This window comes from Mastacembelus armatus, chromosome 8, assembly GCF_900324485.2.
Source record: "Mastacembelus armatus chromosome 8, fMasArm1.2, whole genome shotgun sequence".
Taxonomy (NCBI): domain Eukaryota; kingdom Metazoa; phylum Chordata; class Actinopteri; order Synbranchiformes; family Mastacembelidae; genus Mastacembelus; species Mastacembelus armatus.
In genome coordinates, this window is record NC_046640.1 from 19178799 (window position 1) to 19191464 (window position 12666).

General features: G+C 39.6%; 1 protein-coding gene across 1 annotated transcript; it reads left to right on the forward strand.

Moving 5' to 3' along the window:
- The first annotated feature begins 5026 nt into the window (after positions 1 to 5026).
- nptx1l (neuronal pentraxin 1 like) lies at positions 5027 to 7895 on the forward strand. The gene is made up of 5 exons (XM_026325530.1): positions 5027 to 5524; positions 5753 to 5960; positions 6630 to 6874; positions 6973 to 7152; positions 7594 to 7895. Exons 1-5 carry the CDS (start codon positions 5081 to 5083, stop codon positions 7813 to 7815), a joined length of 1299 nt encoding a protein of 432 aa, XP_026181315.1. The 5' UTR covers positions 5027 to 5080; the 3' UTR covers positions 7816 to 7895.
- The last annotated feature ends 4771 nt before the right edge of the window (positions 7896 to 12666 follow it).

The following is a 12666-nucleotide window of genomic DNA, read 5'->3' on the forward strand; positions in this document are numbered from 1 at the left end:
AATTCATTCTTTTCAGTTAGTCTCATTTGCCTTGCTCTGACACCACAGATGTTAAAGTAAAAAACGATTGATGATGTAGTCAAATGTGATTACTCAGCAAAGCTGTTGTCTTCAGACGCCAACAAAACAACTTTAAACAACAAGTGCTTCGCTAAAGTATTTATTGCTCTACATGTTAAACAAAGAAGTTGAATTTTTGAGAACCTGAGAGGGATGAGTGCACGATTTTAGCCCACCACCGGTGTTTGGCTGTATTCTGTGACCCACAAGAGTCTGAGACCCGTAGCGGGGCAACAGCCAGTTTGCCTTCAGGTAGAGACATCTGACGTGTTCTGGCACAATGCCAGGGATTTATCCGATTGATAATTACTCAGTGAAACAACAGAATTCATGTTATTTTCACAGAGTTTTTACTGGAACCATTCTCAGCCTCTGCAACAGGAAAAATAAACGAGGACTCGGTTACTGAATGTTTCTTAGCAGTGACAAAATATGTGATGAAAGGTCTGCATCAGCAGAATGCCCACAGTTTAGGTTGGACAGTAAATAATCCCTACATCACAATTAAAATTACCAATTTTTTTATTGCTGTGATTAGAAGTTAGATGCTCAACTATAAAGTTCTATGTTCTGACATTTGTTTAGTGACTGTTCAGTGGGAAACAATACATTTTTAACTAACAAATTTCCTAATTTGCCATGAAACAAAGTACTTTGAATGACCTGATAAAGGATTTGGATTCACATTCAGATTTGGCAAAATGCTATCAATCCAATCAGCACTAGGACATCACCAAGCTGTTTTAGACTTAAAGCTTCACCTGAGCCACAGAGACATTATACAATTATTTTCCTCTTCCCATGACAATTAAATTTATCTTCATGTTTAAAATCATGCCCCCTTTGATTTGATAGTTTTTGTGTTATTTTGTCTAATCCTGCCTTTCTCTACCCTTGAAGGGATCGATCCAGGGATACTGAAATATTATAAATATTCTAGAAATAATATGAAAAACCTGACTCAAAAAACGTATATAAAAGATCAAGTCAGAACAGTACAAGAGCTAAAACAAACACAGAGGGAATGTTATATTTGCACAGCTAGTGTAAACAGAAAAAAAGTATTAAATAGATCATATATAAAATCCAAACATGCACCAGAGAGCATTGGCAATCAGTGGTGGTGTGAGTACATTACAAGAAGCCAACTTGTTTATTTACACACAAATAGCAGCTCATAAAGTTTGCTATGAATATGTGAGTGCCTTGCAGTCTGCATGGTTTCTGACAGCAGATTAGATCAGAGGGATTCAATGATGAATGAGTGAGCTGTAAAACAATCCCACTGCCCATGCACAACAGTAAATGTAAATATTCGGTATCCAATCGTCACATTTTCTTTTCCAGCAGGAGGAAAACTGCTGCCACGTCAGCACAGACAACGATCCCAATGTCCGATGATGCATTGTATCAATTTCAGATGGTCACTCAGCTCATGCAGAAGGAAAAATAATTAAATCACAACCTTTAATAAAACATAAGGAAAGCAATCCTAAAGCATGAAACACTCCATCCGCAGGACCATGATGGAAATCAAAATAAATCACTCAAAATAATAAAAAAAAAAAGCGATGAGTAGAAATATGTTTGTCTTAATTAGCCTCTCTGGCCTATTTTTCACAGTGTTGGCAACTGCCTGACATTTCTCGAGGTAACCAGCCACTGCATACTAAGCATCAAAAAAATGCCAGTTATTTTCTTGCTCTGGAATGGCAAGGATGACTGTGGCCTGTTACGCAGAGAGGCAGCTCAATTAGCCTTTCAGAATCATTATCAGCTTTACTGACCAAGTGTGCCTGCACATACAGGAAATTCAACTTTGGGTTCTAGTGGTGCTCTATGTACAGTACTTACATTCAGGAAGATACACTTCAGGAAGATACAAAATAAACAAATACATCACTACTATGCACTGCTTTGTTTTTAAATGGCACTCCATTCCTATATTTGTTCTATATATTACAGGGTCACGTGCTGTTTCTATGAGAGGTGAAGACAATTTTAAATTCTGCTGGAAAAAGAGACTAGACTATACTTACAGTACATGGTAATTTAGATTGGAGGATTTGTTGACCCAGCCCTAATGCCAACAGACTAATGTGAAAAATGTTTTTTGTTAGAGAGGAAGCCAATGTAATACAGAAATAAATAAACACTAAGAAGCACTGGATGATTTTCCCTGTAATAATCTTCACCTCACTACAACAGAAGGTGCAAAAGTAGTCAGAGGGAGAAAGTAAGTCAAGGCAAGATGCCAACCTGTGAAATTACAACTATTGATCTCTGGTGCTGGAGAATGCATTTCCAATGTGTTTGAATGAATTATTAAGGAGATACTGTTTGCCACAACAGGTGGACAACGGCCCAGCAGCACAGCTCTAACAGAACTTAGGTGATACAGAGCACAGGATTGTGATAAGAGCCTCTGGCAGCTGTTTGTATGAGATTAGAATCTCTAGTGTCACATACTGTTCTGCTGTCATGTCTAGCATAATGACTTGAAAAGCAAATACTCATTTCATCCAAATGCTATTATTATTTCATGCACACCATAGCTAACGTTATTATAAATTCAACAGCTGTTTTTTTTTCTTCTTCAAATCATAGTATAACTCCAGTATAAATATACATACACACGGAGTTTGTGGCATCCAGAGGAAAATCCATTCATTGGAGATACTGAAAGGGCAACAACAACTCTGTGATTTAAGAGTCATCTTGCACAAGGTTTTATTTGCCTGTAGAGGTGATGGGAAGACCTACAGTTTGTTTCTGTGGAGCACAGAGGTGTGAAAGGCTTTCTGCTTTAAGCAGATGGCTCTGAGATTGTTTTGTGTGGGAAGCACTGAAAAACGCATTCGTAATGAGAGCTACGCTTTGGTCATACAGGGAAGAAAATGGCTAGACATTTCTGAGTCTCCAGTACATACAGAAGGATAAACTCAATCCAAACGAAAATTTAAAACCATGAAACTGTACTTCACTTGTTTGTCTTTTCTGCTCATTGTGCAATAAAACATTTGAACAAGCCTTGTCAAATTTGTTTGGTATGTGAATGTCCTTTGCAAAGAACTGAAAAGCACTGGTTTATTCTGTGTAATTACACAACTGCCACTACAATACCAGATGGTGGTGGATATGAGCAGGAGAAAAAAAGTTGTTTACTTATGTTTCTTCAAGGTGCTCTGATGAAGCCAGAGTGCATGTCTTCATGTTACAGACCATCTAATAAAGTTCAAGTTGATTTCTCTTTGGTCATTGGAAAAAAGTATGTTTGTCGTCCTTTGGGTTGACCATTGACTTTTATATTGCTGCATCACAATTTATCCCTTTACCAAAAACCTCAAGATAAGCAGCTCTCCAGTAGCAACAAATCCCACTTACATCACCTTTTCAACATGTTTTTTTATGACGTTTGTGCCGCACTAAAACCCTCGAGGGAAATTCTTTTTCTTGCACATGTGAGCTTCATATTTGTATTTCATAACATCAAAAAACAGATTCAACTTTGGATTAAGAGCACAGAATCAAATCACTAAACCTCTCTCCCTTTTCATCCCCGTGTTGCATCACTTCACAAAAGGTTCAAGGGACAATAAAATAAACAATACATAAACACTGGAAAGTTATGTCACATATTATAAGACATGATATTAAAACTCTGCAGAAAAACAACTCTAAGATGAGGATTGTCCCATAACAGGAAACACTTAAGAGTATGACTTAATGTAAAGCTCTCAAATGCTACTAAGAATTAGCGGCTACGAATTGACCCAGTGATAATGTATATTTGGAGAGTAATACAGTATATTGCACCAGCTCTTCATACATTCAGATGAAACCCTTTCTCCTGACAACAATGTAATAGTACAGTGTTATTATCTGGACTGCACAAGGCACCTGCAGCTATAAACCACTCAGCTTCAGACACCTGGTGGAGATGATTCTAACTGTGCCCTGACCTATCTAACCCCCTCTATCTAACGTCCTTTTGTCAGACTCCTCTTTCTCAGGCTGCGTACTTCTCCCTGTGTTCGTCTTTTCCAACGAAATCCATTTTAATCTGAGAGCCGATATGTTTTCATTACTTATTCAGAATGTTTTCATTTATTTTCAAAATCGACTGAATAAATAAGAGCCGAATAGGCAACAAAAAAATAATAAAATTGTCCTTCCTGAATAATAGATAAGGTAAATTGCTTGGGGACAGATTATCTTTTTAGAAACTGAATTATTGAGATAATTATAGCAGTGATGTGAAGAGAGGAGATCGCCACTGCAAGAGAAGGTGTGTGTGCGCGCATGAGAGAGAGAGAGAGAGAGAGAGAGGGGGGGGGGGGATGGAGCCTTTTACTTTGACATGAAAAACAAACTATGTCCTTCAGACTGAATTTACAGGTCAAAAATCAAGCAGACAGAATATTCATCCATCCTGAATCCACACAAAGTCACAGTTGAGCTGAATGAGAAGAAAGAGGGGCAGCTAAAAACTAAGCAGCATCTAGAGGCTCCTGTGGTCTCTGTTAATGTGATGTGGTCGGAGCTGTCCTTGGTGCTGAATCTACGGGGACCACAAATTGCTGCAACTTCTGATCTGCATCCACCTACGATGCGCGTGTGTGAGACTTCTCAGTGTGCGCAAAACAAAACAAACATATGGCTCCCTTGGCACCCCGCCATCCAAGCAAGCCCTTTTTTTTTATTGCTTACAAATCCGCGTTTTCCACATGAATAATACACAGCGAGAAACGACAAATAGTAGAAGTGGTGAAAGATTTAACATGTGGGAGCTTGAAAGCAAAATGGCTTTCATCTCTTAACGCTGCTTCTGGAGCCGATCAAACAGGGACAGCGCGATTCCCTCCCCTCCGGTCGTGATGCAGTGAACCTACTCTGCGCAGATCCAGGCTCGCAGTATAAAAACGGCTGCACTTCCACAAACGGAGTACAACAAGAAGAGGACACAACCGCGAAGTCACTGCGGCTCATCAGCCACAACAATCAAAACTCCGACGCCAACATGCAGGCGACTAAGAACGGAATCTGTTGGAGACTTTTTCTGTTTTACTGCCTGTTTTTGGAGAGTTCTTCTCAAGACTTTGGCGGACAGACGCAGTTCATTTGCACGTCCGTACCCAAGGATATGGACATATGCGCAGCCACCTTGCAGAACAGTGTGCCAGGAGAGGACTTGAAGACCACGGTTATGCAGCTACGGGAGACGGTTTTGCAGCAGAAAGAGACGATCATGAACCAAAAAGAGACAATCAGAGAACTGACCTCAAAGTTGGCTCGATGTGAGAGCCAGAGCGGCGCCGAGCCAGGGGACGCGCGGCCCGGAGGCAGGAGGAAAGAAGCTGGGACCAAAAACACAATGGGGGATGTATCGAGGGGCCCCGCTGACACTTTGACGCAACTATCACAGACTTTACAGTCGCTGAAGCAGAGACTAGAAAACCTGGAGGTAGGATGCTGCTGATTCCGAGGGTGACTGCGCAAAGCTCCATCGACCAAAATGCAACCACTTTTGTTGACTAACAATAATAATGAGATGTAAATTATTTAATACACTTATAATAAATTTAAAAGTGTCAAATTCACACCATGCTAAATATAAACAGTTAATGTGGAACTACCCCCACTAAAAATCATCCTTTACATCGAACTAAATCATATTTTTCCCCCCTGACAGCAATTCAGCAGAAGTAACAACTCGGTACAGGCGAACAGCCTCAAAGACCTGCTCCAAAGTAAAATCGACGACTTGGAGAAGCAGGTGTTGTCCCGAGTGAACAGCATCGAGGAAGGGAAGCCCGGACTCCGGAATGAGACGGAGCAGCGTGGGAAAGTGGAGTCCACCCTCACATCTCTACATCAGAGGATCACTGACCTGGAGAAAGGTGGGTGTGCGGAGATGATGACCTTTAGCTCGGGCAATAAATGAGACATGGGAGGGTCAGTTAAAGGATGCGCAGAATAATGGAGGCGAGGCTATGACTCTCAGCACGACGTTAATCAAGAGGTGATATCAGATCTCCACAGTATCGAAAATAACTACATGTGAGAGTGTAAAAATAAAAACTCTCTCTTTGCCTATGCTTTTTAGCATAGTAGGCTTTAATGACCTACAGATTTAAAGTGTGGTCCTCAGCACACAGCTGCAGCAGCAGGTAAATTCCACAGTTTCTTGCTTTAATTAAAGCAGATTAAACCATTTCAAATATGAATCTCTCCATTTGCTCTGAGCCATTTGAGAACTTAATCCTTGATGTGCTCCTGGTTTGGAACCCCTCCAATACCAGATAGCAAACTAATTATACAGTATGGAAATGAAGTGGAGGGACGAGAAAACATCAGTACTCCTCTGACGGTTTATGATGTGGGATTAAAGCAAATCTAGAGCGTCACAATTGTGGATTTGTTGTGTAATATATAAATCCTATGTAATTCCCCAGGATATGTGCTCTGGGAATTGTATAGCCTCAGTTATTGGTGCTTACTAACATTTAAAATGAGAAAAAAAACTTACATATAGTATATCCTGAAGCCAACAGTTTCCTTTTTCACAGGTCAAAGAGAAAACAGGCCTCTGGATAAATTCCAGCTCACGTTCCCACTGAGAACCAACTACATGTACGCAAAAGTGAAGAAGAGTTTGCCGGAAATGTACGCCCTCACTGTGTGCATGTGGCTCAAGTCCAATGCATCTCCTGGAGTGGGCACACCTTTCTCCTACGCAGTTCCCGGTCAAGCCAATGAACTGGTCCTCATAGAGTGGGGAAACAACCCAATGGAGATACTAATAAACGACAAGGTGAGTCTGAAACCCCATGAAAATGTTTATGAGTTGTACACTCTAAATTATTTGGGTTCACTGCAGGAATGATGCATCTGTGCTTAAAACCATTAAAGGTCGCAAAGCTGCCATTTCTTATCAATGATGGAAAGTGGCATCATATCTGTGTGACCTGGACCACTCGTGACGGTGTTTGGGAAGCTTTCCAAGATGGTGTCAAGAGAGGGAGTGGAGAGAATCTGGCTCCATATCATCCGATCAAACCACAGGGCCTGCTGATCCTCGGTCAAGAGCAGGTAAACAACACATTTCTGTTTCAGAAGCTTATAGTCCAAGGAATTGAGTTTTCAGCACCATAAAGACAACAAATCTGCCTTAAGCCTAAAATAAATGTTATTTTTCTCACTTCATTCCCTGATGAAACAGGATGCAGGTGGCAGGAAGTAACAATAAAACAGTACAAAAAATATATCTCCTTTTCTCAGTGATATAAAAAAACCCTATAGAATTCAATTTTCCAATCCACCCTCCTCTGTAATTCACATTATAGGTTTAATAAGGTGATTAGCTCTTTAACTGGAATTCATCAAGAATCCCACTGGAAGATGCATGGTCCTCATTCAATTCAATAAGTCAAAGAATCCAGATAATCCAAGAGGCAATTTTGTTCCATGAAGCAGCCTCAGGGTAAAACAAATCATATCATCCCTGATTAAATCCATTTGTCTTTACTACAGGATACACTCGGAGGAGGATTTGATGCAACACAAGCGTTCGTTGGAGACCTGGCAAATTTTCACATCTGGGATCGGAAACTATCTGTGGGAGAGATTTATAATCTGGCAACCTGCAGTAGTAAAGCACAAGTGGGCAACGTTTTTGCATGGATGGAGACAAGCCTTGATATTTACGGAGGTGCCTCGAAGTGGACATTTGAAGCTTGCCGCCAGCTCAACTGAACTGCAGGGAAGAGTAAATCAATGCATTGGCTAAAGCCGCTATTGTCACAGAATTGGTAAATTAGTTTGAAAGATCAGGAGGCGATTATTTCAATGAAGAGCATCTGGATTTGTTATAGATATCTAAAAATATCATTTGTGGACACTTTGAGAGATTTCTACCAGACTCCCATGTGGGACAGCTCATCAGAAACGGACACTTTGGCATCTTGTCGTGTTTCAGTACACATAAGGCCAACTTGTGGTGTCAGCTGAGGCCAGTCCAGGAGGTAGAGGATGCCTTCGAAGACCAAAATGACAGGCCAGAATCCAAAATACAGTAGGAGGTCATGTAGGTTTTAGTGAATAGATGTCAAGTAATTCAACAAATTGACTTACTAAAACATCTTATCTGTCGACTGCCAGGGATTTTCACTGTGAAAAAGGACTTGGTGGACTTCTTTACAAAGAATGTCTTCTTTAAAAGGTTATGAATTAGACAAAATTGTTTCTCTCACTCTTCTTTCTCTACCACCACCTGCTTAGACGTGATTTTGTGTAAAGAATGATGTATTTATTGCCAACATTCGAGCCTGAGTGCCTTGGGCTGTTAAAAAAAAGTCTCAGCACATTCATTATGATTTGCAGAGTGTTTGTGTTTCTTTTCTGTAGATTAATTTCAGAAGGTGTTTCTGTAACACTAAATAAGTTTGGATCAGATTATTGTAAAATGCAATTCACTGATGACAATGGCACATTTTGCAATGTCTGTATTTCAATGGGAATGTTCTCTGTACAGTAACAGCATGTCTTAACTTCTGTAAATGCTGCGTCAGCATCTATGATCTTTGCTTTAACCTTCCTACTTTTAGGTTGAGATTTTATACTGTATTGTTATATGCTTAAAGCATGGCAACACTTACAGATGAAAAAGGTTCTAGTTTTTGTAATAAATTGTGATACTTGAATCATATACAGGTGTAATCTGATATTCATTTATTGCCAAATTCTGCTACTTTTTTGCTTTATCCTTTGAAGAATGTACGATCTTCAGTTTTTATGACAATATGACAAAGACAAGCAGCTCCTCCCCAACATGAAGGTGGCACTAGAGAAAGTTTTGAATTTTTTGCTTGAAAAATAACTTTATGATTAATTTCTTTTTAGCAAATGTCAATAAAGACATAGCCACTGTGGACAAACCTGCTCCCAACAATAGGCACAGTGTACAAAAACCCAGCCAACACAGAACGGATTTATTGTCCAGTCAACACGAAACATAGCACATTTTCCTGGTTCAGACTTTGACTGTGTGAAAACAGTACAATAACATCTTCAAAAGGACCAACAAAAGGAACAAAAAGGAAAATAAAACTGCCATTACCCCTTTAAAAGTTTCCTTTGGGGCCAAACAAGTCAGTTTCAGGCAGTATAAACAACAAAGACGTTTTTAACCATAATGCTTTACTGTTTTGGTCCCATCGAAACTCACAACCTCACCTGTTTGTCCTGAGTATAAATGGCCACTGCACTATAACGGAAACATTTCCGAGATTTGAACTTTTAAACAGAGGATGAAGTGAACTTGATTTCACCTTTCAAATTCTTTCTTTGGCGATGAATCAGTGTCCGATGGTCAACTTCAAGAAAATCAGGTTGTAGGTGTCAACTGCAGACATGAGTCACTTTGGCTAAGGATCAAAGGGCACCAACACACGTACACACACTTTAAATACACGCACTATATTGTCAAAACATGACTATTGCTGTAAACAAAAGGTTGGAGTCGAGGTCGTATATCTCAATCTATACAGTTGCCTTGAAAATGAATCATAGACACCGTTCGCTTTAGACGATGAACGGTCTGAAGGTCTTTCTTTTGTTGTTTGTGAGGTTGTCTGGTCCTACCACAGTCCAGTCATATGCCCCACAAATTGGTTTTCATTCTCTGCCTCTGAGGGAGGGGGTCGTCTTCACATCAATAGGCTTTTCCCCAGGTACTAAACTAACTTCAGCTCAGACCAATCACACCGCCATTACAGGCAGCTACTGTGACACATCTGGGGTTGGGTTTCAGTGCAAATTCGTTCTGTAGAGAACCAAATGTCACTCACTATCACAGGAGCACACCTCCATATCCACACACACCCACCACCCCCCCCCCCCACACACACAGGAAGATCTCCTCCTGAGTGATCACTGGAGGCTTTATTAGAACTCAACTTCCACTCCCTTATCCACATCCACCAGGCTCTACTGCACTCCAGATCATATTTGTCCTTCTTGCTCAAGATCTCACCAGGTATATTTTTGGCACAGCCATGTAACAGCCAGCCTGTTGCCCTCTCTCCAGCTATTCTGCATGCACAAAAAAAAAAAAAAAAAAAAAAAAACAGATAAAAGGTGATTTTTTTTTCCTAGCACATTTGTCTGCTCTGTCTACACAACATGTTTCATCACATCTGACTGATCTCTTCAAGTTATTCCATGGTAAATGTGTTATTGTCCTTGAAATGACACAGAGGCAATACAGACAGAAGCGAGTTATTTAAATTTGTTGACACTACAGGTAAAGAGCCTATTATGTGCTACATGTCATGTCATCATGCAGTATTTGCATCTAAATTCATGGTTTGAAGATGAATTCAACATTTCTGAGGTGGAAGATACCTACACTCGCTTCCATTCACAAACAAATTCTGTTGACACTTAACAGAACAACTAGGAAATTCCTATAGAGACATGAAAAAAAAAGTTATTTTTTAAAATCTATTTACTTGGTGTTTACTGGTCTAAGCAATACTCCCATGTGTGAGAAAGGTAGTACACATGACTCCAGAAGGAGTTAGGCTAACGGCCTAACACTGCATTAGCCACTACTAGCATAACACGCCTCCACAATAACACTGTTTCTGCTATATACATTTTTTTTTTTCCTCCACTTTATGTCTGACACTGTTAAAGAAGTGCAACACTAATTGATGGAGTATTCTTTTAAGGTGAGAGTTGACCGAGCTGTAAGTTTTGTCCAATTCATTTAAACGTTCTCTTACTTTTCTGACAAAGCAGCCGTAAACAGACTAAGAGTGCCTGCCTACTGTTTTCAAACCGAAAAAATAGAAGGAATAATACCCACTGCCGAAGATTGCTTACTGCGCTTTATAAGGGCGAGCCCACGAAATGTCTCATCAAGTGGCTGATGAAAAATTCATGATGAGAGAATAGGAAAACAAACAAAAACTCTGAGTGTGAGAGAAATCCAGCTGTCTCACTGAAAAAGACACGTTTACTGAAAAAAAAAAATCACATTCATTTCACTGGCAATCTGTTGAAAGATGATGTTCAGAGAAATGCATTTTTAATGGCAAAAAGATTAATCTGACATTTGAGATTTGATCTAGACAATGTGTGTCCTTTCATTACAGTATGTGTTGCCTGCTGCAAAAATGCTTAGATATTTTGAATTCATAGGATGCTGGCATGTATGCACTATACAAACAAACAAAAAAAACAATATAGGATATCTCTCACAAAATGCATGTCTTCTTTTTCATAATTTTCTGCTCTTTCAACCCAAATCTGACCCAGTTCTCATCTTACAGGAGCTATAAACTTTTTGCTCCACCTAAATCTCATTATACAAAAGCTCTGCTGTTGAACTCCTTTTAGTCATTTGTATTTTAAGCAATCAAACATGGCAGTAATTGTCTGTTCTGAATGTATTTTAAAATCTGCTGATATCAGGCCAGTGGTTGGTTGAGCAGAGTCCAGAGGACTTTGCTTGCATGGCAAAATAGAATATACATGAGACACACATCCATTCATACTTGTCCTTAATCTCAGTGTGACTCCTGCTGCTGTCAGGGTGGTGCTCAACCCTCCATGCTACAAAATGCATAATTGATTTCCTCCTGACATGGAACATTCCTTTCCCAACAAGCTTCAGTTCAAATATATGCAAAAATGCCCTTCCTCTAGGGAAATGCGCACAAAATTACACTTTTCTTTAATGATTCCTTAAAATCTTTACCAGATGAGTATAGATCTAATTACTTCTCAAGGTGAGAGATTATGTTATATTATTGAAGTGTAAAGCTATAGATGCTTGGGTACATTTATCCTTTACACAGATATGATCAACTCTACAGTATGAAAATCAATTCCACAGGTTCTATGCTGACAGCTACACAATCACAAAGCAAGTGTTTTTACAGTATCATGGTTTTATGTTCATCGTCACACACATGCACACGCACACACACACATACACACACACACACAGCAGTTCTTCATTATTCCAGTTCATTTATTGGGTTCTACATTTTACGCTAGGCGGGGGAGGCTTCAAGTGTGAAGAAGCACACTTGCACCTTAAAGCTGTTTAGGACATATTAATATTTTCTCTGGATTTTATAATGCAATGAAGCCAACAGAACTATAACACATTATTAGCAGAAATAAATAAGCAGAAATTCAAGGGGAGATACCACCACTACAAATCACAAATACTGCTGCTGACAGGACAGCAGAATACATCATCCACAACAAACTTCTCCTAATCCACAGAGCACATGCAGACACAATGGACTCATATCATCTTTGCAACAGTGGAGAGAATATCTGCTTTTCACTCGACCAGTACAAACTCCACATGCAGTATAGCAGAAGTGATACCCTAATAAGTAGGGCAAACCATTTTTTTGTAAAAATAGGAACCAGCAGCTTGCATGTCTGTATAATGAAAATTATCAACAGGAGTGCAAATGCCCTTTATAATCAACCAAAGGTAAAACTTCAGGAGTCAAATCTTGAATGGTCTGTAGATCTATGAGCACAGTTTCTCTTGTCTGAGGCATGGCAGAGTTGATTAAT